Raw genomic sequence first — 26,789 nt, forward strand, 5'->3', positions numbered from 1 at the left:
CAAAACTGTAATCTGCTTCATAAAATAATCCTATGTTTAAATTAATAAACAATTCTCCTTTTATTTTATTTTTTTTTGTTGATAAAAGCAAGATTTTTAATTACAGCAGATGTGATTCCACACCAAGAAAAACTTGCAATTGATACCGCACTTCCAAAGAATGAGAATTTATTCAAAAGAAAAAGATTTTATTTTTATTAGTCGATGTCAAATAAATATATTTTTCTCTTTTCTTTTTCTGTTCACTGATATGCATGCAATGCATTTCCCCCACCCCCCTCGTAAATCAAGCAGAAAACGAAATCAGCATGCCACATCCTTGAGTTTGATTGACGGCCTAAAGAAAAAAAATAAAACATTCCTCCCTTCCCTGCCTTCAAGGTCACGGAGGAAATGACGTTTCTCTGGGTAAACGGGGAAAAAAAAATTTCCCTTCCTTACATTTTCCTCTACTCAACTTCAAGGATGAGTCCAATTTCCGCTTTTTTCGTTCTAGTTTAAAATGGCGGGAAAATTGAGCAAAATTTTTCCCGGTTTTCTGGTTTCCCGGTTATCTGGATACCGGATAAATGGTTCTCTACTGTATTTGGATAAACTAAATTTTCAGCATAGTAAATGAATAGGCTGAATATACTGTAAATCGACACTAACTACTCTGTGTATTTAACAGAAAGCACTTAAATTTGTATTGTCTTATGTTAAAAAGATTATTAAGAAGATTTAAAAGAATATTAAAAAGATTTTTCTTTAAAAGAAGATGTCTAATGTACAAAACTGCTAATGTTTATCTTTAAAAATGTCTAATTTTTAGTATAATCTATACTATACACTAAATTTGGTTATAAATAAGTTTCTTAATAATATCACTGCAGATTTTCAATAACACATAAAAATTAATGCATAATATTACAAAAGATGTGAGTTTTCAATAGTACAAGATTTTGGTTACTATTCAAAATATAAGTGTTTCTTCAAAATTTAAAATTTATTTTTTCTAGAACATATTTAGAAACACTATCCTTTAAAAAATATATAAATTTTATGTATTAATTAAATTTCACATATGAATATAGGTTTTTGACATTTTCGACATTTTTGACAGTGAGGTTTTTGACGTGACGGTTTAAACCATGGTTTAAACTGTCAAAAACTGTCACATGTCAAAAACCTGCCAACCCTGAATTAAATTCAGCTCAACTATATTTCTATTTTGTTGTTGAATAAAGTCTTATTTTATTTGATTTCATATTCCAGTTAATATTTTGTATTTCCGTCACGCTTTATTTTCTTAATTAAGAATAGGGATATATTTTTCTTTGTATTTCTTTCATTTTCTGTTCACTGATATGCATGTGCAATGAATTTTCCCCATACCCTCAGAAATCAATGAGAAAACAAAATCAGCCATGCCATTCCTTAATGTTTGATTGGCTGCTGCTTATCAGAAAAACTATTCTTTCAGACACACAGAAGAAAATAAAACATTTCTCTTCCCTTCCCTCTCTCAACCTACAGAACTTCAAGAAAACCAAACAAAACTTTTCTGGATTATGGAACTTAAAATTTATTTGGATATCTAAAAACTGCTAATATCTTAATTATTAATTTCAAATTAAGAAATAAAAGTTACTTAAAATTTAAGAAAAAAATTGCAAAAATAACAATGCAGTATGTCTCTTGATTCAGTGTCTGTGATCTGTTGCTTGGTAGGATAATTGGATCGTGATTTCCCAATTGTACCTTTTAATGTCATTAACAATGCTTCTTTTACTTTTACATTCAAACCCTTACCTATTTAATTTTTTAATTTAGCTGAAGAAGAGTTGAAAAAGCCTATTGAAGAGGTAAATGAAGAAAAAGTAGTTGATGAAGAACCTAAGGACAATAAACCTATTTCAGCTGGGTTTGAGATTGATGACTTATTTAAAATTGATTGGATGCCCCCTGGATTTATTCCAGTAAGTTCACAATAGGTTAATACATTACTTGTTTTTAAGATTTTTTTCGCCTCTTATTTGTTTCTTGACTAACTATGATTTTTCTATGATTTTGTATTTCACCATTTGTATAATCCAACTACTATTAGATTGTTATGTTTAATTTAAATATTTGTTGCTTGTTTTTAAACGTCAAAATTTTTTTATTTTAGAGTACTTCTCCTCCCCCAAATGAAAATAATGAAATGGGTTGTAGTCGTTTCAGTCAATGGTTTCGCAAAGAAAGCCCAGTGAATGAACTAACTGAATCTGGGAATAATAGTCGCAGATCTTCACTTCAAGAAGAACTAATAGCTAATGTTCTAAACAGTAAGGCAATTTTTTTTTAAATATTTACATTTAATTAATCTTTTCAAAGATCTTATTTGGCTAACTAATTTATTTAAATTTGAATCTATTTCTGGGGTGTTCCGTTTCCACAATTTAATCTAATTATTGTTTCAGATCAAATTATTATCTATCAAAAACCAAAAAAAATAACGAATTCTTTGCTACTATAAACCCACTTATTCCTATTAAAATTTTATTAATTCTGTGCTAACATTTATATTCTAATATCTCTTTAGGCATACAAAAAGCACCATATGCATCCAAATCAGGATGATATACCATGCATCCAAAAGCAACATATTTATGTATTTTCTTCTTTTTTTTTCATGAACACTTTTTGTTTTCTCTTCTATCCTGATTTCTATTTTATGTTTAACACTAACACTTCCCTTTAAAGGTATTGTAGAACCCCAGCTGAGTATACCATCTCCAACAGAAAATTCCTCGGATAACTTCTTTACTCCAATCAGTCCAGCACAATCACATTCTACTGGCTACACAATGTCACAAACTATGCAGTCTAATACTAATAAAGACATCATGGATATCTTCCAAACAATGAAATCAAATAACGAAACAACAACTTTGGCAAACATGAAAGGTAGTGTTTATGCACCTTCTATGCATGTCCTTATAACAAAAAGTTATACAGGAGTCTTTCCTTTTAGCATTTATGTTTATTCTAGACTTATTAGTGATGACATAAAAAACTGCTTTTTTTTTCTTCTAAAATTTAGTTTATATGTTGTCCAGTTGTATTTTTGGTATATTCTCCAAGTAGATTTCTTGCTCAGATCAGATAGCAAGATGTGTTAGTAACATTTTTATGCTTTTTTTTATCCTTTTATTTTTATACCAAACTTTTTATATTTTGTTACTGTAAGTATCCAATATCCATTAAATTTCAAAGTATCGAAGCTCTTTTTTTTTTTTCTAAATTTATAAAACTTACTATGTTTAGTATTCTTTGAACTGGTAATTATGTAACAATGTAAAAAAAAAAAAATTTAAGTTTTTTAATTTGTTTTTCGTATGAAATTTTTTTACCTATAACATCAGTTAATGAAAATATTAACTGCAGGGAAATAAATATATAATTATTAAATTGATGCATCAGATATTTCTGTTTTGGAAGTTGGCAGAGTAGTTTTAAAAGTTCTCCAAATCAGTGTTATGGTGATAAAGTTCCAGAGATGTTATAAAACATACTTTTTTTTAAAGTAAGCCATTATTGAAATTGATCAATATTTTTAAGCACAAAACTCTATGCTTATAAAAGTTAGTGTTTTAACATTCTATTCCTATTCAATGTAATTTGTTATCTGTTTAGTCTCAAAACATCTATAAAAAGTGAGGTGCACATGGCAATATCTTAAAATTGTATCTTTGATATTTTTTAGAATCTGGAAAAACTGTGCAAGAGCTAGAAGCGGATTTGAAAAAACTAGTATTGGGTGATCAAAAACAAGAAGAAAAATCTGCATTTGACAAACTGGTAAAATTTTATTTTTTTTACATATCACATTATTTCTTTATTAAAAAGAATCCATATTTGACTTGGTATTTTATAGTTGCAGCATATGTCCGATTCCAGAAGCTCTCCAACTGCATCTTTAAGTATTGGACCTCTAGATAAATCAAAAGCTGTTCAAGAACAAGATCTTCTTCAGGATATGTTAAGAACAAATCAACCGACTTCAAATATTTCCCCTGTTCAACAAGTATTCCAAATGTTTGAAGAAAAACAGCCTATGTTTAAACTGTCACCTGGTAAATATGTTACTAAAATGGCTTTATGCTGTAACAAATTTTTGACTAATTTAATTTTTAGTATTAATTGAAGGATTATTGTTGAGAATTACATTCTTTTAGCTTTGGCATTTCAAAACTAAAGAACTGTAAAAAATTCACTTAAAAATTATTTTATAACTCTTTAGGTATTAAAAATATTAATATTTAATTAATTAAAAATAAAATATTTATTAATTAAAAATAAGATTAATTAAAAATAATTAAAAAATTTAATATTTAAAAATATTACTGCTGATTTAAAAAGTAATTGATCCTCATTACTTAATTTTAAATTAGTACTAATAAAGTACTAATTTAATTTATTTTTGAAAACTGCAAATTAAATTTTACATTTTTTATTATAGGAATGTCTTCCACTCAATTTTCTCAAGCTCCTAGGGAGCCCACAAATGATATATTTGCTCATTTGTTACAACAAAAGCAACACGAGCAGCATATGCAGCAAATCCATCAGCAGCAACAGTTACATCAACTTCAAAATCATATGCAACAACAAAATCCTGGATTAACTGTTGATATGATCACTAAACTTCTTGGCTCTACTCCTCAAGCTGTCAGTCCTTCATCCTCAAGCCTGCAAAGCTCTTCAACACTTAATAGAAATGATCCACAGATGATTAATTGTGAATATTCTATTTCTTTCCTTCTATTTTTTTAAGATTTACTACTTCTTTACATTAAATTTTTTGAGGGAAGAATTTATAGATGTTTTGTCATTAGGCAAATATGTAAATTTTCTTTTTCTCAGTTATTTAAAAGTGAGGAAATATACAATATTTATTTAAAAGGTTGTTATAGTTTATGTTAATGTTGAATAATGCTATTGGATATTTTTTTAGAATCAAAACAAAAATTATTTGCCCTAATACTCATGCAAAATAATTTTCTGATTCCGAAATAATAAGATTTTGATACTAAGAAATAGAAATTTATGGGTATAGTTCAAATAAAAAATTAAACATTGTTCCAATGATTTAGTTTACATTTGTCTTCAAAATTTGAAATAATTACCTGATATTTTGTAATTTAAGAAAGAAAGGAAAATATCAGTTTCATTTAAAATCCTGATTCTCAAAAATAGTATGCTATGATGTTGTATTACATTTGCTCACCTGTGTTTTGTTTATTTTATTATAAATAAGACTTAGTAACTATTATAAACAAAAATTTGTCATGTTCTATTGGGAGACTGAAAATTGTACAAAAAAAGTAGTTGCATCTTATCTATCTGTCCATTTAATTTCAAAACTTTTAACTTTTGAGTAATATAATGAAAAAACAAAACTGAGCTAGTTAAACTTTCCTAAACTTAAATTTTACAGAGAAAATAGTGAGTGTATTTACTTATTAACTGTTTTTGAAGATTCTGTTATGAGTTCAATTTTGCATGATGAAGATTTGTGATTTCAAAATTTTCGGTGAATGTCTTTCTACAGTTATATTAATTCATTATCCAACTAATAATCAGGTAACTTTCTAAATAATGAAATAAGGGATTGTTTACTAGTTAATATTTTTAAATCAATGCCTTCTAGAAATTTAATACAAAAAAAAGAGAGGCATAACATCTGATAGTTTTTATATTTGCACATGACTTACTCTCACTTTTCAAATTCTCTTTAAGGTCGTGACAGAAATCTTAATCATTGATTATTATTAGCTTTAAAAGTTTAACTCTATGTATTTTTTACAAATAAGATGATTAAAATTGCAAATTGTCTATTTTAATTATTTGATTTAAATTTTTTACATGAATTAAGCTCTCAACTAATTAATATTCAATTTTGAAAGAAAATAGAGAACGCTATTAAATTATCCTTATGTTTATTTTACAGCTGTTATCCAGTATCAAAGACAGCGTGAGCTACTATCTTCCATATTAAAGCAGCAGCAGCAGCAACAACAACACCCTCTTCACAATTTACCTCAATCTTCTGTATTGCAACCTATGCCACAACGCCGTTGTCCGTCCGCCAAAGATATTCCCATTCAACAAACATTGGCTCTCCCAACTTTGGGAATCAGTCCTCGCCAATCGCCAATGCCTTCTGAAGCCATTGGTTCAGCCATTCCTAGTCAAGGACGTATACCATCCCCTCTTGGTAAGGATTTCTATCCTCTTGTTAGTTTTCTCAAGTGTAAAACTGTTTTTAATATTAAGTGTAGTTTAAATGTTTTTCTGAAAATAAAAATTCTTCTTAAGCTGAGTTTTAACAGTATACATGATTTTTATAAAAATCTGTACATAAGCATAATTTAAAATTGGCACTAAATGTTTAGCTTTCAAATTTTAAGGGAAGGCTAATAATTGATCAAATTTATTGTGTCATAATAATTGTACAAAATTTAACCTTAGTTTCCAAAAGAAATACTCCTCATAATAATTAGCTGATATATACATATAATATATACAAAAAGAATTGCCAGTACTCCGAAAGTGTGCTTATAAAGCTTGTTCCTCTTTTTTTATCATAAATACTATGCTATGTGTCCCATTAGTAATATTAAGTGCACATTGCATTTATTGGTAAATTTTATTCGTTAAACTATTACAATAACTTCCAGCATTTTTTGCTTTTTAAAAACAAAGCTACTCACTCTAATTATCAAAACTGTTAAATTTAACATGTTAATTATAGTTTATGAATATTTGTTTTTGAAATATATTTCTTTTTAAAGTGTTTGGTCAGCAGCCACCAGCTTTAAGTCATGCGCCAGCACCTATACACCCAGCTGCTTTAGCTCAAGCTATGGTTCAAAATGCAGCAAGTTCAAACACCTTGCAAGTTCAGGTACAAACTTTAGATTGCTATTCTATTTATAATGTAATATATTGATCAGGATAAAAAATATCATTTTTATTTAATTATTTGGCTTCATTGTATGATTTGTTCTTAATATTTTATATTTATCATGTTAAAATATAGTTGTCACGATAAAACTTTTAACTGAAATTTATGTTTAGTAATATTTACATTTAAAATTTTTACATTTATGTGAAAATTTACATAGCTTATTATAGAAAAAGTAACTTTAAAATAGATTAATATGAAGAAAAAAAATTTTAGAATCCTGTGGTTTTGCAAAGAGTTCCATCTCCACAAGAACTTGCTGTTCATACTCAATCTATATTACAAAATGCTCTAATTAAAAGGAAACTTGAAGAACAAAAGGAAAACTTTCGAAAGAGGCAAGAAGCACAAAGGTAAGTGTTAAGTCTTCTGTAAAATCAACTAAGTTTCTCTTTCACTGAGGTATAAGGCTGGTTTAAAAAAAATTTTTATCAAAGTTGAATAATTTTTTAAACAACGTTGATAGAATAAAAATTTATCTTTGTCAATTTTTTTTTTCTTTTAAATTTGATGCAGGATCATATCAAATCTTGTTGCCCATGTGCAAAAGGTTGAAATAGATTTTTTTTTTTTTCTAAATTACGAAATGTGTATTTACCAATGTTAAAGAATTCAATGTTTAGTAATATTAATGCTGTCATATTAAAATGGAATTTTAACTTTAGTGAGATTGCAATATCTATTTGCATTTTCGACGTGTGCTAAAAATTTCATAAATAAAAATAAGCGAAAGATAGTTAACAATGAAATTCAATTGTGAAGAAACCTCTGCAGATCAGTAACAAGTCTGTTACTATTTTTCAAAATGTTAGGTTAATGAGTATAGAGATGTAATAAAGAGTGTAGAAAATATTTAAATATATCTAATGTATATTTTCCTTTTATTAAAATCCAGTTTGATTTTACTGTACAAGTCATTAAATGCAAACATTTTCTTGTTTTTTAGAGCAAGCTCTCCTGTTATGTCTGCAAAAAACAGCATGACTCCATCACCACTTAAAGTAAGTATTTTTTTTTTTTTATTTATAAAACATAGATACTGAAAAATCTAGTAGACTATTTTTCTCAGTCTTATTATTTATCAAGAATTCTTCTTGTTTTTATGTATCTTAGAAAATTTCTTAAAAAAAAGTTCCTATTTTTTAATTTTCTTTTGCTTATTGTTTATTTGGAAGTTGAATTTAATAATATAACTAAATATTGATGACACGAGTAATGTTAATTTGAAGAGGAATAAATCTTACTTTATTTAGAGTAACTGGTTTACATTTTTTTTGTTAAACTTTCTTTTTTGACAAAAAATTAAATATTTAATTTTTGACATTATTTTTAAAAAACAAATTGTGCTGCTGTCTTGACTTTTACGACTTTTTTAATACTTGCAACTTACTAAAGTGGATTCAAGAAATGAACATATTAAGGGTTTTTATTTTCTCTGTCAATTATACACTTAAACTACTATAGTAAATTTTATTTTGTAACTATTAAGAGTAATACACTTTTATTTATAATTTTACATTATTGGTTATAAAAATCTCATTAAATACCCCCTATATATGAAATATGTTGCAAACATTATTTTATTTCATGAAATCTACTTGATTTTGCTTTTTTGTCTGGAGCCATTCATTAACATGGTAAATGTTTTATTTTGGAAAACATAATAAAAGATTGTTTAATAATATCTGTTAATTTAAAGAAATAAGCTTCAATTTTGTATATTAATAGGATCATTTTTAACCTATTGAACACAAGCCTGATTGTTTCATTTTTATGTTAGAAAACAAATGTAACAACATGTGTTATAAACAAATGTTCATTGAAATGTTTTTTTTTTTTTAATTATTATTATTATTAAATGGAGAGGAATTGCTTATTTACATTTTATTATAACTATTAGAAAATTAACATATAAACAGTTTGTAGCGATCTTGATAAAAAAAAAAGATAGTCTTTATTTATTCTAATTATCTTTTTGTCCCAACATTTTCAATATTTGTGTTTTGAATACAAATGTGAATTTTATAATAATCAATTTGAAGAATCAAAGATTTAGATTTTCACTACATCTTTTTATTTTAAGTAATAATGCCACTAAAAATAGTTCTAACTTATTATGTAGCCTTATCCCCAAGATTCAATGTTCCAAACTCTTTGGAAAGGCATTCATTTTTTTAAAAACCAACAAAAATAGAGGAGTCATCTTTTAAGTTACTTTTGTACAAAAATGTTAACCAGGTTCATTGTGTTTTGCTTTCTACATAATTTGCTACTCTGGTATAATTTGATTAAGTCTTGAGCTGGGTTTTAAAATTTAATCAGGTATTGATAAAAGGGAATATTAACTAATTGATGCTGATTATTTTTTAATACATCAGTTCTATTAATAATTTTCTATGTATTAATCTCAAATTATTATGAGTTGTTCATTGCTTCATTTATAAAGTTTTATTGAAAAATGTTGAGACTCTCTGCTCTAAACAAAATAAATTTCGAAATTAAAAATTGTGTATTTTATTTTAGGGGGTGAGAAGGATACAATTTACTTTTATTATATTTGAGTCGAGAGAATTATGCATTTTTCAGCTTGTGATTTTCACTTTTTTTAAATGTACACTATTCCATTTTTTTTTTTTCCCCTGTAAAATATCCTGTTTTTCTTTATCCCTTTACGGATATGTGTTTATAACATATTTTTGTGGCTGACTAACAGGGTAAATAAACTCAAAGACGAAAAGTAACATGTTTGTTTGAAAAAAATAAAAAACATTTCAGATTAGTTGCTTAAAAATAAAGTGCTGTATAAAATCAGTCATTTTTTAATGCATTCATAAACTTTTATTATTGAGGTTCTAATTACTAGAATTTATTCTACTTTTTATTCCTCTTATAAGGAAAATGCTACATTAAGCATTCACTAAAATTTTGTGATTTTTGGTTTATCAATAAGATTCTATGTTTAACTTTACAAATAGGTATTTTTTTCTATATTAGACTTTTGAAATTTGTAAGTTTTTTCTCTTTTAGGCATTAAATTTTATTGTTTTTTCTTCTCTCTCTTTTTTTTACTTCCAGTTTAAAGATTTAAAAAAAAATATGGGGGAGAGTCGGGTAGCCCCACCAATCGGGTACCCCCGTCCACTGTCAATTTCATATGTATAGAATATTTTTTCAAGTCAATGGGCCATCGGACATTAATTGTTATATTTAAAAAAGATTATTTACAAAGTTTCAAGTATTTATGCAGCTGTTAACATGGTAAACAAAAGTTTTGAAAATTTGTTGAATACAGTAGTCATGAAATTAAGAAAATTGGTTGAATGTTTCGATTAAACTTCATTTTAATACTAAAAAATAATTTTTTCTTTACATACAGCATTAAAGTATTTAGTCTTAAGTTTAATTTCCACAAAGAAAGAAGTTTATATGTAAAAAATTGTTCGAGTAATTACAAATTTGCAAAAAAATTGGATTTCGGGTAGCACCGCTCACATGAATGTCGGGTATCACCACCCAATTTTATTTCCTCGATAAATGTAAGGTTGCAAAGATTATTATTTTATTGCTTCAAATTGGAATGTTATATGCATTTTTAACAACAAATATTGTTGTTATTAAATGATAGAATTCACTAAAAGTATATAAATTTGTAATAAATAAAATAATTTTGTGATAAAAATGATAAACGAGGTTTATCTATTGTCAATACAATGGTCATTTTCATTTACACTTGAAAAAACAGTCAAAAAACATAATTTTTGTGACTAGACAGGGCTACCCGACACATTTTAAAAAGTGCTGAAAAACAGGTTTCTTAAAATTTCTATTTTTTTAAGTTAAACTATTCTTTTTTTGGTTTATTCTTTTTGCATTATTTAATTAGATGATAAAACAATAGAAACATACAAAAATATTGATTATTACTCAATATTATACAGAAATGTAAGCAATACTCCTTAAGTGGGCGTGGCTACCCGACTCTCCCCTATTTCTAATTTGATTTGAAGAACATATTTTATTTGGAAACTTATTTTTAAAATATTGCTATTTGTAATTTTGGTTGTAATGATTTAAATCAAATTTTTTTAATTGATTGAAATCAAATTTGCGAAAAATATTTAGTTTTATATAAATATTTTTATTCAGCTGCCAGAAGAAGGATTTTGGCTTCTATATTTATTTCAATTAGTACCTTTATATTGAAAAATACAATGATTACAACTATAATTGCCTTTAGATAACTTTTTTTTTTTTACTGAAAAGGTTCAAATTGATTTTTTTGTTTTTCTTTTGTTTGTTCGCCGATGATCAACAAAAGCTGAAGGCACAGCCCAGCCAAATTTGTAATTTTGTTTAAAAAGGAAATTAATAATTTTATTATATAAAGCTGCCTTTAGAGTCTGAAATTTTAGATTTCATAAATAGAAACTCTAAATCTTTTCTTTCTTTCAAATTAGGGTCTTAGTCCAACTATTGCATTCACTCCAACTTCAGTGATGCGAAAAATACAATCAGAGAAGGTGGAAAACAAAGAACTGAAAAATGGAAGTCAAAATGGTAATAATAATTACTGCAAGTCATTTTTCTTTTTCTTACTCAGCCATTACTATTGGATTATTTTATTTTCTTAAATTATTTTTAATTAGAGCCTCAATGATGATCCTTTGTCATCCTAAATTAATTTTGTTCCAACCCTCAGTGACGTTGAATGTGCTGCTCTATTGATGTTACAAACTAGCTTTTTTCATTTGTTTATAATTTGTTTAATTTAAATACTTGACTGTTTGCGTAGTTGGTCTCCAAAGAGCTAAAATACTGAATTTTGCCTCTTGTAACACCTTTGCTCTAAAGACGCATTTTTTTAAATCTAAAGTTAATCTTAATAAATTAAAATAGATATATAATTATTTCTTTGCAAAACTAGCTTTTAAATTCTAGTTTATTGTGATATTTATTTTTAGTTTGTACTTTATTTACTTTTTTCATCTTCAATGTTCCATCCGTAAAGCGAAAGCTGGTAGAATTGATTACTAAATTTTCTTTTATTTTACTTTTTTAATAGTTATGCTGTGATGACATTAAACTAATTTCTCTTTTATTTAAATTTTTAAAACTTCTTTTATACTCATTTTAGGTATTGAGTCCAAAATATCTGATAACATTCAGAATTTTCCAAAATCAAATTCTGTTACAATGCCGAATTCTGGACATCAAACTAGTTTTGAAAGTAATTTGGCCACTCTGAATAACAGTCACCTCACATCTTCTTACACCAGTGCCAGCTTAAACCAAGGTCCTAGAGCTGTTCATGGGCAAGGTAATAATCAGCCACGCTCTATTCATGGTGCATTGAACTCTGTTAATCCATTAGTCATTCCCAATCAAGGCAGGCCTATTGTTAAAGTTGGTATGACTCAACCTCTTAACCCGACTAATGATCTTGCAAGAAGTGCAATGGCACCTAATAAACCTCCAGTCACACATAACAAGTCATTTTTATCAAGTAACAATCAGGGTAAGTTGTTGATTAAGTCTTTTAAATTTTTATTTCACTTTTTCTGTATGTCTATTAAGCGTAATTAGTCTGTTTTTCAACTTTTCTTTTACAGTTAGTCAATATTTTTGCAATGTTCAATATAGGAAGGAAGTAATATTGTTGAGGAAAATTTATTTATCTCTCTCTAGATCTTTATTTTATGAGCTCATGCTGGAGTAATAAGTAAAGAGAGTAATTGTTGCCAGTTATAAATTTTAGCATTTATGTTACGGACCGGGAGTGTTGATGAAGCTTCAAAGCAGTCTAGGGTTGCGTTTTAAAGTTTTTATTATGACAAAAACACTTAAATGACAATAGAAATTAATTAGAGCTGGAACATCTTAATGAGCTCGCTCACCGTAGCCGTTCAGTGAGTGAATGTAGAGGGAGTCTACTCAACTACAGGTGGCGCTGCATGGCGTATGCAACACTCTGTCATCCTGACTTAGTCGGTCTCCGACTAATTGCTTTAAAGGTAAATATTAAACATCACAATAAAAAGAAAATATTGACGACAGAAATATTTTGACAATTGAATTGATATATAAAACAGTAAACTAATGAAAATTTAAATCTAAACTAATTCTAAATATATTCAATTTTAATATAATATATAGTTGATGAAGTAAAAATACACTTTTCAAAATTATTAAGCAAATGAATTTCTCTTCAACCTATAAAACTAGCAGAAAATAAGTAATAAAAAGATATTTTCAAATATATAAATCTACAAAAAATTTTTATCTCACTTCTGAAAATGACCACAATATGATCAATATGAATATTTTGATGATTAAAATAGAAATTTGTTATTAATATTCAGTTAAATATGTTCAATTAATATTTGATTTATGTAATAAAATTCAAAATGAAAATAATAAATTTTTTTAAAAAAATTTGAGAGTCTGTGTAAAAGTTCTTGCACTAAAAAATTTTTTAAAAAAAATCGAAAGTCAGTGTAAGAGTTCTTGCACAATTGAAAAGTTCATAGTTCATATGAAAAAAAAAAGGAAAAAGTTTATGGATCTTCCCACGGTTTCATTAAGTCTGCTGATGTGGATGTGACAGTTGGTCCTTCTCCTATACCGATCTTGTGAACATCATATCTATCGTTGGGTCTAATTTTTGTCACTGTGTATGGACCGAAAAATTTTGGTCGAAGTTTCAAACCTGTCCCAAATTGGGTTCGTTTGATGGCAACTCTGTCGTGGAGCTTATACTTCGTTGCTGTCTTTCGTCTAGTATTATAATTGTGCTTGGTTTTTTCTTGCATTTCAAGTATATTGCTTTTTGCTTCTTTTCGCATTTGTTGTTGATTTTCAAGTGAAATATGTATGTGTTCTTCCTCGAGGATTTTCTTGATGTGCAGGTCTTCTTTATTTCTCATCTTAACTCCTGTTAAGAGCTCGAAGGGTGTAAACTTTGTTGTTGAAGAAACAGTGCTGTTGATTACACGTTGGACTGCTGGTACATGCTTGAACCATTTGCTGGGGTTGTCAAGGGTTAACTTGGTGATGACTGAGATTATCGTAGCATGAAATTTTTCCACCTGTCCATTCCCATGTGGCTGACCTGTGGTGATTGTGACATGATCAATTTGTACGTCTTCACAGTACTTCTTGAATTCTATTGAGGTGAATGCGGATCCTTTATCTGAGATGATTCTTCTTGGATTTCCAAAAGTAATTTGTTGCAGTTGTAGTTTATCCAAGGCATCTTTAGCTGATGTTGACTTGACTGGATAAATCCATAAGACTTTGGTGAAAGCATCTACGACGGTGTAAATGTATTTGTAATTCTTATTTGTACTGGGTAAGGGACCAAGAAAGTCTATGTGGTATGTATCAAGAGGAATGTCTCCTTTTGGGATGGGATGCAAGAAACCTTCTTGTTTTCCTACTTTACGTGATGAAAGTATACATGGAATGCAATTGGAGATTACATTTTCAACAGTCTTTCTTAGATTTGGGAACCAAAATTGTTGTTTAACCATGTCTTCTGTCTTGTTAATACCAAAATGGCCTTTGTTGTGTTGTAGTTGAACTATTTGTTTTTGCATATCTTGAGGTATGACTAAGAGTTCTTGATTGTTTACTACTCTGTATAGGATGTTGTTTTTGTACTTGTAGTCTGTAGTTGGAGAGTGTTCGATTAGTTGTCTTATGCCTTGTGTGTATTCATCTTTGGCTTGGGCATGGCAGATTTTCTGGGTTGTTTCGTCAACTTGGATTGTCATGACAGGATATCGGCTAAGAGCGTCGACATGCTTCATCTGTTTTCCAGGTCTGTGTATTATTTCATAGTCGAAATCTTCTAGTAACATTGCCCATCTAGCAATTTTAGGTGGCAGTTCTTTTTTTGACATAGTCTTTTGGAAAGCTTGGCAATCTGTGAAAGTTTTGAACTTGGTGCCTACGAGGTAATGACGAAATTTTTTGAGTGCTTGCACTATAGCTAAAACTTCTAATTCGTATGATGAATATTTTTCTTCTCGTGGGGATGTCTTGTGGCTCATATAATGAATGGGATGTAGGCTGTCATCTAAATCAGATTGCAGGAACAGAATTGCGCCAACTCCTTTTGATGATGCATCGCAATGAAGCTGTAAAGGTGAGCCCTGCTTGAAAAGGTGTAGCACAGGTTCAGTTGATAAGGCTTGCTTCAGCGTTTGGAAAGCTTGTTGCTGTTCTGGGCCAAAATGAAATGGAACGTTGTCTCTAAGAAGATCACTTAGTGGTCGTGCAATAATTGCATAATCTTTAATAAATTTTCTAAAATATCCTGTTAGGCCTAGGAATGATTGAACATCTTTAGCAGTTTGGAGCTTTGGAAAATTTAAAACAGCTTTTGTCTTTTCTGCTGAGGGACTAATCGTACCATTTTCTAAAATATGTCCAAGAAAGGTAATTTTTCTTTGCAGGAAATTGCATTTTTTGAAATTAAATTCAAGTCCATAGTCGGAAGCTACTTTGAAAACTTTCTGGAGTTTTTGAAGACCTTCGGACTCATCATCTGATGGAACAATCACATCATCCAAATATAAAATCAATGTCCCGTCTTCTAAGAGTTCTCGAAAAACAATTTGTATAAATCGTTGAAATACTGCTGGTGAATTGGAAAGGCCAAAAGGAACTTTGTTGAATTCAAATTGTCCATCTGGTGTCACAAACGAAGTGTATTTGCAGCTTTGAGGATGAATGTCTACGTGGTGAAACGCATTTCTTAAGTCCAGATTTGTAAAGACTGAAGCACCTTGTAGTCTATCGAAAATGTCATCCATAATTGGGAGTGGAAATCTTTCTTTAATTAACTTCTTATTTAAACATCGATAATCAATCGCAATGCGAGTTGAGCCATCTTGTTTTTTACATAAGACTATAGGAGCAGAATAATCTGAAGTGCTTTCTCTAATTATACCTTTGTTTAACATTTCTTTAATTTGCTTATTAACTTCTAATTTCTCGAAAATAGATAGGCGGCGCGGACGTTGATGAACTGGGATTTCATCTTGAAGAAAAATTTGCATTTCATAATTAGTGTTCTTAATTTTATTTGGTCTATAAGATTTAATAAGTTGTTCAATTTCGGCACGCGTATCGGATTTTAAATGAGATAAATCAACATCGGCGTTAACTATATTTATATTAGATAAACAATAATCCGTATTTTCAATAAACGCATTTTTAATCTCTTTATTTTCCGGATTTGAAGAATTAAAATAGTTTGTTTCTGTTTCGGCTGACGAAAATATATCGGTTTCGGTTTGTTTATTTACATCGGAACGAGCACTCTGATCACGTGATTTGGCAGTTTCCGCTTTCCTATTACGCGCATACGCCATTGAATCAAACTCATTTATTTGTTTTTCAAATAAATTTTGAGTAGAAGTACTTTTGCATTCGCATAACAAATTTTCGGTTTCAGTTTGAAAAGGGAGTGGTTCATTATTATTCTCAATCTCAAAGAATGACTGACCTTCATCTAACTTACGCAACTGTATTACACCCTTGTCAGATCTATTTTTAGAAAGTGGGGGAGAAAAATTATCGTTTTCTGAAATGAAAGAAGTAATTTGATTTTCTTTTTTAGACATAGAGCTTAATTTAGAAGTATTTTTTTGTTCGTTTTTATGCAAAGGAAATTTAGTTTTAGAATAAGGAGAAATCATATTTTCTTTTGAAATTCGATCATATTCTTTTTTTGCTTCATTTAAATCATCCAAAATATTTGGGGGAATTATTAAATCACAATAAAGATTTTTACAAACGGCTGCCGTTACTGTTATAGGATTTTCACGAAAACTTGGAAGCGATAATTTTACTTTTGAAAGTTCAGCTTGTACTTCATTTCCGAAAGCACAAGTTAATTGAACAGTTCCGACACTTTTTGTTTTGGGGGGAATTAAGTGTTCTCGTACGCAAATAATGTTGGCTCCCGAATCAACTAACGATTGAATGACTAGTTTATCATTAACGAAAATGTTTTCATATTGTAATTCATGCTTAGATTCATTAAATATTTTAGCTTCGACTTTGTAAACAGGGTCTCGATTTGAGTTAAATCTACGATTTGAATTAGTTTCGTTTCTGGGAAAGTTTTCGCGCGGATTATTTCGTGCTTGGTATTCTGTAGAATTTCTCTCATATGAATTACGATTAAAGCTTTGATATGAGTTATTTTTTTGCTTGTTGTCGAACGGTTGTTGACGGTAGTGTTTTGGACTCTGCTGATTTCTTCTGAAATTTTGTCCGCGGTTAAAGGATTGTTCATTATATTTTGTTTCACTTAGCGACTTTCGTTTCGACGTAAAGAAAATATCACATTTTTGAGCAAGTTCTGGAGGTTTTAACCATTCTTCACCTTGAATTATGGCAATATGCGATTGAGTTTCATAATCTAATGTTGAATAGAGTTTATCGGCGATAATTAACTGGGATAATGTTTTAAAGTCAGTTGCTTTGCGTATTTTGCAATAATACTCGAAGGATGTTGTTAATCGTGAAGCAAATTGTGTGTGCGATTCATCAGGCATGCGTTGAGATTTTCGAAAATTCATTGAACATTCGTGTGGTGTTGGCTGAAATTGTTTCAAAACGGCATTTTTGACTTTTTCATAATCTCGGAGATCATTTTCTGAAATGTGTAATAAAACGTGACTTGCTTTTTCGCCTAAAATATTTATCAATATTTCAGATTTTATTTCATCCTGTACTCTTTTTGTGGTAAACGAACGTTCAAGAGATTGAAAAAATAAACTGTAGTTCTCTGGTCTTGTCGGCACAGGCATGCTAAGTGTTCGGACGCTTCTAATAATACTTTCGATATCGGGACCATCTTCACTTGCGTCTGAATTTCTAGATGAGTTCAGGTTGGCACTAGGAGTGTTTCGAAGGTTTGTTAATTCGATTTGGCGTTCTAGCTGTGCGAGCTTAATTTTTTCTAATTCTATTTTAGCACTTTCGTTATCTTCGCGGGCTTTTCGTTCTTCGACGGTTGATGCAACTAGATTTTTAACGAAATCTACGTTCTCTTTGAACACATCAGTTGATTCAATTAAGCCTTTTAGAGTAATTAACGTAGCATTTTCCGGTACAGTTATTCCTAATTCAAATGCGATCTGTAGTAGATCTTCTTTTCTTGTATTTTTATACATGTTTAATAATAAACTTGCTCCTACCTGTATTTTTTGAAATTGAAAGTAAATCCGTTAATTTTATCCTTTGCGTGATGATTCCAAATATTTTTTCAACGGTGTGGATTTGAAGGAACGGCAGTTTTTTGCTGTTGATGATCAATGGCGGCAGTTTCGTTTTGCCGGTGTAGCTGTAGGAGGATTCTTGTTTCTTTTTATACTGCTGTTGACTTTAGCTTAATTGAGCAGGTTTGGCTGAGCCCCCATGTTACGGACGGGGAGTGTTGATGAAGCTTCAAAGCAGTCTAGGGTTGCGTTTTAAAGCTTTTATTATGACAAAAACACTTAAATGACAATAGAAATTAATTAGAGCTGGAACATCTTAATGAGCTCGCTCACCGTAGCCGTTCAGTGAGTGAATGTAGAGGGAGTCTGCTCAACTACAGGTGGCGCTGCATGGCGTATGCAACATTTATATTGATATTTTGTAAAGGCAATAGAAAGCTTATACTTCAAGACTGATAAAACAGTTTTCAGTTTGAACCATTATGACTGATATGCTTGCCAAAAATTTAGTTTTAAACAATACTTTTTTCTTTTTTTTAAAGTATTGTTTGAAAATTAATTTTTTCTCTGACACTATCCAGGAATAAACATAATGTAAGCAGCTTTTTGTAATTAAGTAAAAAGAAAAAGCTCATGTTGAAATTTTTGTGATAAACAATCAAAAGTTTCAGAATTTATTTTAAAAAATGTGTAACTTCTTTTTTTTATTTTATCTACTTTGTTATTAACAATGAAATAGATTTCAAAAGAAATTGTATTTTCTCTAGATGTGCGCTATACAAATATCTACTAAAAAAATATACCTTCATTTATTTTATTATATATATATATATTATGGTAAAAATATTTTCATTGTTTAAAAACTTATAAGAATAAAGTTAATATATCCTTAGTTAATTTTCCACATATAATGAACAAATACTTGCTGCAACACATTTTAAGATAAATGTTATATAATATAATTATGCTTGGAAAATTGGCTGTAGCTATTTTAACTAGATTCCCTTAAATTACTGTATATTTTTTATAAGTATTTTGTGCAGAACCATAGAAAAGTTTTTTTATTGAATAAAAATTTATTTTAATTATTACTGAAAGACTAAAAAAATAACTAATTCACAAATATATTTTTTTTTTTAAAAAAGAGAAATTGTAAGGACAAAATTGTGTTGCTTTATATTTCATACTACCTGCTAAATTTACACTTAAATATATATATAATTTTTTTTAATAAAAATTATCTGAATTATCTTTGAACAAATTTTTTGTGCCATTTTAAGATAGTCCTTTAACTATTGTATCTGTATTAAAATTAAGAAATATGTTTATATTATTAAATTTAAGTTATAACTAGGAATTTGTAGGATTTTCATATTATTGTGATTTTTGCTAAAAAATAAATATTAAATTGGTGGTTTCTTTTTTTTTTAAAAAATAGTTGCAATATTGTTTTGTATACTATAGTTTTCTTTCTTAGTGCTTTTTGATAAAAATCTCTGTTACTCTCATATTAATCCCTATTTGTAACTTATATTTTTTCTATTTATGATTAATTTATTCTCTTATGTAGCTTGCATTGTGATTTTGAGCATTGGGAGAAAAGTACCCTTATTATTTTTGTTTATTTACTTTATTATGTTTTAAACAGTAGTAGATAAAGAAAGTTTTTTGTCAAATTAACTTTTAGTGACAAATTAAATTTCTATTTTATAAATGCAATTATTCAATTTGATTTTACTAGATATATGATTATAATACTTTTTATTCTAAAAACACCATTATTCTATTTTAGGAATTTCAAGAAATTAAGAGTATTAGATAAATTTAACTTGTGGCCCTAGAACAGTCTTTTGCCGAAATAAAATTAAAAAAATAGAAATAAAATTTTGAAATATGTGTAGCAGTTATGTATCAAATAAATGCATTTGCTAATAATGAATGGGCTTAAATCAAAACTCTTATTAGATTTTTTTTAATAAAATATGTATGTTTTAAATATTTAGGTCTTGGAATTCATGACATGGATCCAAGCATGGATGCATTAAATAAATTTACCTGGCATCAACAGATGGCAAGGCAACAAAATGCTTCTGCAATGCCTCCTTTACAAATGGCTGCAACTTATGCTGCACTTAATCAAAGGCCACCACCCTTAAACCCACACCATACTGGTTTATTGAGACCTGTAAGTATGGCTTCAACTGCCAATGTACCATCATCTAATGTGAACTTTCCCCTTCTGAGAAACTCAGTACAAAATCCAATCAGAGGTTAGATATATTTTCTCTCATTCAAATAAGTTATTTTTTTTTTTGAATAATTTATTATTATTAACTTTTTATGTATTTATATGTATCAATAGAAGGTGCTTGTTGAATGGTGAGAGGTTTAGAATGAACTACACAACACATGGTTGTACTGTGTGAAATGTTAAAAAAAAAAGGGGGGGTCTACACATGTTTAGTAACATATGCAGCTTCAAGAAAATCATTGACATTAATTTTTCTGCATCCTGTCTGTGTTGCAGAACATCTGATTATAAAAGAAAGAGTTTGTCTGTGTGTGTATAAACTTCAAAACCTTTTGTGCCAACATTCTGAATTTCGGACAGTGGATGAAAGGAAGGAATTAAGCTCTTTATCCTAAAAATAGTTTAAACATTTTAACTAGATCGCTTAGGAGAGACGTTATTTTAAAGGATTTTTTTTTTCATTTGGTTATTTTTTCTATGCCAACTGGTCTTTGATATAAATAATACTACAAACTGTTCTGTTTTATCAGAAATTTAAAAGGTAATGCCATTAATATCTGCTTGCATATAGCTCTCATTAATCTATAAACTTTGTTACACCTTCTTTAATATTTTTATTTTATTTATTATGTCTGACAAACTGAAATATAGGTAGACTACATCACCAAATCAGTATTTCCAAAGTTATCTAAAGCCACATTTATCCTGTTATGCATTTAAAAAATCAACTGTTTGTAAAATAAATATTAAAAAAAAGGTTGTGCTGGCTAAAATTTTGGGAAACTGCTAATTCATTTAAGACAAATGTAAGAAATCACTGTATTTTTATTAAGGCCAATGCTGTTTAAATTATATGGTAATAAATGTTAATTGAAAAAAATATATATATATACTATGTTTACAAAAACAAAGAAGACTTCCATTTGGATAGATGACATTTTATTTTATAACCAGCTTGGACAGTCTGCACAATTCTGAGTTTACGACATTTAATCTTAGATTCTGTAGTCCTGTAATTTTAAACCCTACCCAAAAGACAAGGGAACTCCTTTATCGAAAATTGAGACAAACTAGCCTTAGCTGGAACTAACCTCCATTTGTTTAACATGGCGAGGAAAATCTTCTTAGTTTGCTTGACGGCCAACTTGATCCATCCACCACTAAGGATATTTTACATCAGCACTGTGTTCGGTGCAAGCGTGGAGCAGAATCAACCAACCGTCACTGAAATTCGAAATTGGGCACCTCGTAGGGAGGCTAACCCTTAACCTCCACAGCTCAGGTTGATGACACTGAAAAAGTTTAAAAAAACAATAAAAGTAACTAATTTGAGAAAACAGGTATCTTTCTGATTCTATTGAAAGAAACTCATTGAGATAACCCTAGCTTGCTCTGGCCTGTAGTGTCTACTGAATATATGAACTAAAAGCAAAATTTATTTGAATAGATATTAAGGGAAGTGTAAGAGTAACCTTACTATTATTGTTGCCAGCAATGCATAATTATTTTTTTAATAAGTACAAATTAAAACCAAAAAATGAGCTTTGTACTAAAAAGCAAAATTGGTGGAGAAATGGTATTAATTTGCTTAGGAGAAATGTAAGAAATTGCCGTACTGTATTAATTTCGGTCATTGATACTGATATTGTATGATAATCAGTCCAGTTTTATTAATAATCAAAATATTGGTAGATACAAAGAATTATATAAATATATTTAATACCTTTTGTTACTTAACCAATTGTGTGCTGTTTCAATATAGACAATGTGGAAAGAGGTGTTTACAACCCCTCTAAAAGGATAAGTACAAGCTAAAATTGCTTGATTGTGGCAGTTTTTTTCCATCATGAGATGGAGTCTAGTAACAGCATGATGCTAAATACAGTTAACCTTTGTGTTTTGCTTAATCTAGCAACCTAAATCCCACCCCACCTCCCCAAAAATGGCAATAAAATATAATAAAAAAATAAGAAATTGGAATTATTTTAGCTTTATTAATTGTGTTTATGCTGTACTCTGTAGTGTTCAGCACAGTGTTATTTACCTTGTTTTGCTCTGTGCGAAGAATGAGTATTCAGCTAGTATTATTATATTTTATTAAAATCAATAAAATATTAAATTATAGGCTTTATATTAATTACAGTTTTGTTTTCTAGCACAAACAAATACACTGAATCAATTAAACCAACTGGGACAGCTTGCAGCTCTTCAACTCCAGCGAGGTGCCATTGACAATAGGCAGTATCAGGCATTGGCCCAAAGTCAACGATTTCATCCTGCTGCTTTGCAACAGATGCTTTTGAACTCTCAAAATCAGGTCACTGCTGCTCAGGCTCATGTTGCAGGATTTCCTGGAAATAGGGGTATGTGAAATTCTGAAAAATAAACTTTTGAAGAAATTGTGCAAGTTATGTATGCAATCAAAGTGCTTGAATGAATTCAAGCCACCCACCTGGAAAACCTTGAAAACCTGGAATTATCAGGGAATTTTTTTATACTGGAAAAAACCTGGAAATATCAGGGAAATTTGGATAAAAACCTGGAAAAATCGGGGAATTTTCAAGAAAAGCTGGAAATTTTTCTTTGATTTTTTTTAATTTCACTAATTTAAATTATTTGCTAATTTTCTTAATTTAAATTATTTCATCCATTATATCCACTTTTTTTTAACGGAAATGCATCGCCAAACAGTTGAAATATCATCAACTTAGCGATACTTTGCTTGCATCAAAATTTGCTCCATTATAGTTCTGTTAAACTAGAATGCCATATAAAATTCTCCCATGGTTGCTAAGCAAATGTGGAAACCTTTGACCGCTATGGGAATTTAGGAAAGATTCTGGTGGAAAAAGGGATTAGGATATTAGCTTCTGTTTTTAAATTCTGTCCTTGGGCTGAATCCATTTATGGCTCAAGTTTGTTCCGATGCTTTGGTGGTTATCTTTTTTTCTCTATTTTGACAAAACGTTTTTGTATTTTTAACTTTATAAAATTCTCCAAAAATTAGTTGGTTATAATTTTATGATAATAGATTTTATATCGCACTCTTTTTCTGAAAGCTTTTCTACTCCCATTCAAAGAAATCTGTGAATTATTTTTTCTGAGCAGACCAACCAATCACATTTTTTTACAATCGCTAATAGCAATGTTTGTCGACAAATTGTTACAATTGTTGCATTAATGACAATTTTTTATTTTGAAATATTTTAATTTTAAAATAAATATTTTATTTTAATTTTTTATATTGTTTTTATATTATTTTAATGGCATATTTAATTTTAAAAAAAAGGCTCCTTTGTTGGTCAATATATGATTTTTAATTCAAAATTTTGTACCAAAATATTAAAAAATAAATAAAAAATCTTGAAAATTGTCAAAATAAATTATTTTTTTCAAGATGACATGTTAAAAAAATAAAATTTTGAATAAAATATTTTATAATATCGACACTTTTCTTGTACACATCCTATACTTTATAAGAAAAAAGAAACAAAAACCTGGAAATTTTAAGATTTTTATCTGGAAAACCTGGAAAAATCAGGGAAATTTGAAATATGATTTGAGTTGCCCCCCTGTATATTTCTCGGATCTAAATTTGACTTTATATTTTTGCTCATCTTCATTAGTACAATTTTAAATTAAATGTTTATCATTTTTATTGGGGAAAAAATCTAAATTGATGTTCTTTTCTTCCTCCTTACTTTTATTTTACTTACATTTCTACATTATATTTTCTTTACAGATTCAAAGCATCAACACCTTTTACCTGGCCAAGCATCTGCAAATCGTTCATCACCGGTTAATCTTGCCAAATGGTTCGGAAATGATGTGCTGAAACAAAAAATGCCTGATATGCCTCCTGTTTCTCACCAGAAAGCACTCTTAGTTGAAGAAGTAGAAAGGCAGCAATAGTCTACAGTTGTTCACAATTGATTATTGTTTGTGTTTTGTTAGCATGTTTGGATAATGAACCTTGGCCTATTGAGAGTTACTATATTTTAAGGTTAGGTATATGTTGGTGTTGTCCTTTTTTTCTGTTGAGTCTCATCTTCAGAGTAAAAAAATTTTTTTTTTCTTACTCTGAAAAAGTTTTTTTCTGTTAAGTAAAAAGAAAAAATTTATATCTATAACATTAGAAGGAGTTATGAATTTATTTGTTTTTGTGTCCTCTTACATCTTTACAAACCAGAAAAACTGTGATATTAAAAAAGAAAAGAAACTTATGATTCTCTGTGTATGTATGTGTGTGCGTCGTAAAAATGTGAACTGATTGTCCATTGAGCAGTAGATGCTGTGTTTTAGAAACTTTTTTTTTCTTTTCTGTTTATTCTTTTCAAAACCTTTTTAATTGTCTTTAAAAAAAATTAATTAAAAAAAAATAATAAAGCTATGTGGCAGATTAGGTGCTCAGAATGTATATTTGTCATCAGTTCTTACTGAAGGAAACAGCTATATTTTTGAAAAGGAAATAAAAGCCAGGAAGGCTTTGTCTATTTTTCTTTGTTGAAACCAACAATCTTCACTCTGTGTCTATGTTTAACTTTTGTTACAGTAAAGCGTACATCTGTCTTGTGTGAAAGCCGATAAAAAGTTTTTCTTTTTTTTTTGTTTTGCAAGGAATTTTTTGAAGGCTAAATATATTGTACATTGAATTTATCTTCAAGTTGTAAAAATATATATATATTATATCTATGTGTGTGTGAATCTTGGAAAAGCGTGAATGCATGAAGTGTGAGTGTGTTTGTGTGTTAAATAAACCTACAGTTTCATTTAGAACATTCCTAACATCAATGAAGATGTCCTGTAAAATAAGATTGTTCTCTGTCAGGAGTTTTTGGACAGATGAGCCTTAAATATAGTTTAAGGCAAACTAGCTATTTCATACTTGCTACGTTGTTAAAATTGTGATTTGTCGTTCTTTTTGAACTTCAGATGTGTCTAATACTTAATTTGCAGTGTTGTAGCTGTATTACACTTATTTTATTTTGTTTCGTTTGGGCAGTAATTCTGCCTTTTGCTTTTGCCACTTGGTATACTTGCAGCCCCCTTTTCATTCATTTTGTTTTCCTTTCTTTTTCACTTTCATCCTGTGTCAGTTTCTTACTAGCATAATTAATTTTGTTCATAAGTAGCTATCTTCTATTAATGTACATAAACATTGAAAATATTAAATTATTAATGAAGATATTAAAAATATACATCTAACTATGCAATACTGAAAATATTTATTTTTATTTAAAGCATTAAAAGTAAAGGGAAAATATCAATTTGAACTTAAATGCATTGTTACTGCATCAAAATGAATTCTAATACTATCTATTACTCTATTAGAGCTGTGCTGATTTGCTCAATTTTGAACTATGTTATGCTCTTATTGACTTAACTTCTCAAAAAGTTTCTTTGCAGTTCATTGTATCATTTCTATTTTTGTGTAAAAACCATGAACTTTTGATCATTTATTTCATATTTTTATTATTGAAGAAAGAAAATAAAATTTCCTCACAAATAAAAATTCATTGCTGAAATTGACTGTTTTTTTTACTGAAATAATGTGTGAAGCTCTTTTACTAATATTTGCTGAATTTCATTCACTGAAACATTAATCTGAAACTGTATCTGTCTGCGTACATCACCCTCTCCAAATTTAAAAACTTTGGTTCGCTTAATCCAAAGAAACAAACTTTTTTTTTTCAAAGTTAATTTTTTTAAACTAAATCCTTAACTTTGACTTCATAGGCTTAAATAATAAATGATCAGAAATGCCTAAGAATTGTCAGGGAATTTACAATTTGTAGCCAAAACCTGACAAATTCTTGTAACTAGTTTGGAAAACAAGCAATTTTAAAATTGAAGCTGACAATAAATAGTAAATGATGTTCAAAATAAATTTAACATCTACTTCTTTTATTCTCTTGTAAAATAGTTACCTGTAAATTAGAGTATTTTGTGAAGTATATATTCTAATTTCTGGTTCTGAATTTTTCTTAAATGTAACCATCTTTCAACTTATTTTTTAAAAATTAAGTGTATAATACCAAATTTGTCTGCCCGCAACAAGGAAGATTAATAATTGGTATGACTCAGAAGTTTTTTCTTCATTTCATTTAAGATTTTAAATTGTTGAATTTTTTGTGCAAAATATTGCTTTTTTTATAATTTATGTTCTTGACATATTAAAACTTAGCGTAATATTTTTTTTTTTTCCTTCAAAATTTTACCTTTGACATATTTTCTAACAAAATGAAAGTTTAGTTGCTTTTTGAACAAAATATATTTTTAATGAAATAGTTTTTATTGAAAAATGTATTCTGGA

The 26,789-nt window shown here is 28.7% G+C and overlaps 1 protein-coding gene across 3 annotated transcripts in view; it reads left to right on the forward strand.

The window, feature by feature from the left end:
* Positions 1-26,001, forward strand: part of LOC107445990 (uncharacterized) — a 38,873-nt gene extending 12,872 nt beyond the window's left edge. For 2 of the 3 annotated variants that reach the window (XM_043047674.3, XM_087157293.1), the window contains exons 7-20: positions 1,813-1,958; positions 2,150-2,306; positions 3,728-3,822; positions 3,899-4,097; positions 4,484-4,762; positions 5,975-6,241; positions 6,819-6,931; positions 7,208-7,344; positions 7,938-7,992; positions 11,449-11,548; positions 12,126-12,506; positions 20,229-20,495; positions 22,633-22,839; positions 24,219-26,001. In XM_043047674.3, coding sequence (XP_042903608.2) covers positions 1,813-1,958; positions 2,150-2,306; positions 3,728-3,822; positions 3,899-4,097; positions 4,484-4,762; positions 5,975-6,241; positions 6,819-6,931; positions 7,208-7,344; positions 7,938-7,992; positions 11,449-11,548; positions 12,126-12,506; positions 20,229-20,495; positions 22,633-22,839; positions 24,219-24,388 — 2,573 coding nt within the window. In that variant the 3' untranslated portion in view covers positions 24,389-26,001. Of the gene's footprint in view, positions 1-1,812; positions 1,959-2,149; positions 2,307-2,724; positions 2,929-3,727; positions 3,823-3,898; positions 4,098-4,483; positions 4,763-5,974; positions 6,242-6,818; positions 6,932-7,207; positions 7,345-7,937; positions 7,993-11,448; positions 11,549-12,125; positions 12,507-20,228; positions 20,496-22,632; positions 22,840-24,218 lie in introns of all 3 variants that reach the window. The other variant, XM_016060515.4, reaches the window with a different exon arrangement.
* The last annotated feature ends 788 nt before the right edge of the window (positions 26,002-26,789 follow it).

This window comes from Parasteatoda tepidariorum, chromosome 2 (assembly GCF_982258835.1).
Source record: "Parasteatoda tepidariorum strain Cologne lab strain chromosome 2, Ptep-v5.0, whole genome shotgun sequence".
Lineage (NCBI taxonomy): Eukaryota > Metazoa > Arthropoda > Arachnida > Araneae > Theridiidae > Parasteatoda > Parasteatoda tepidariorum.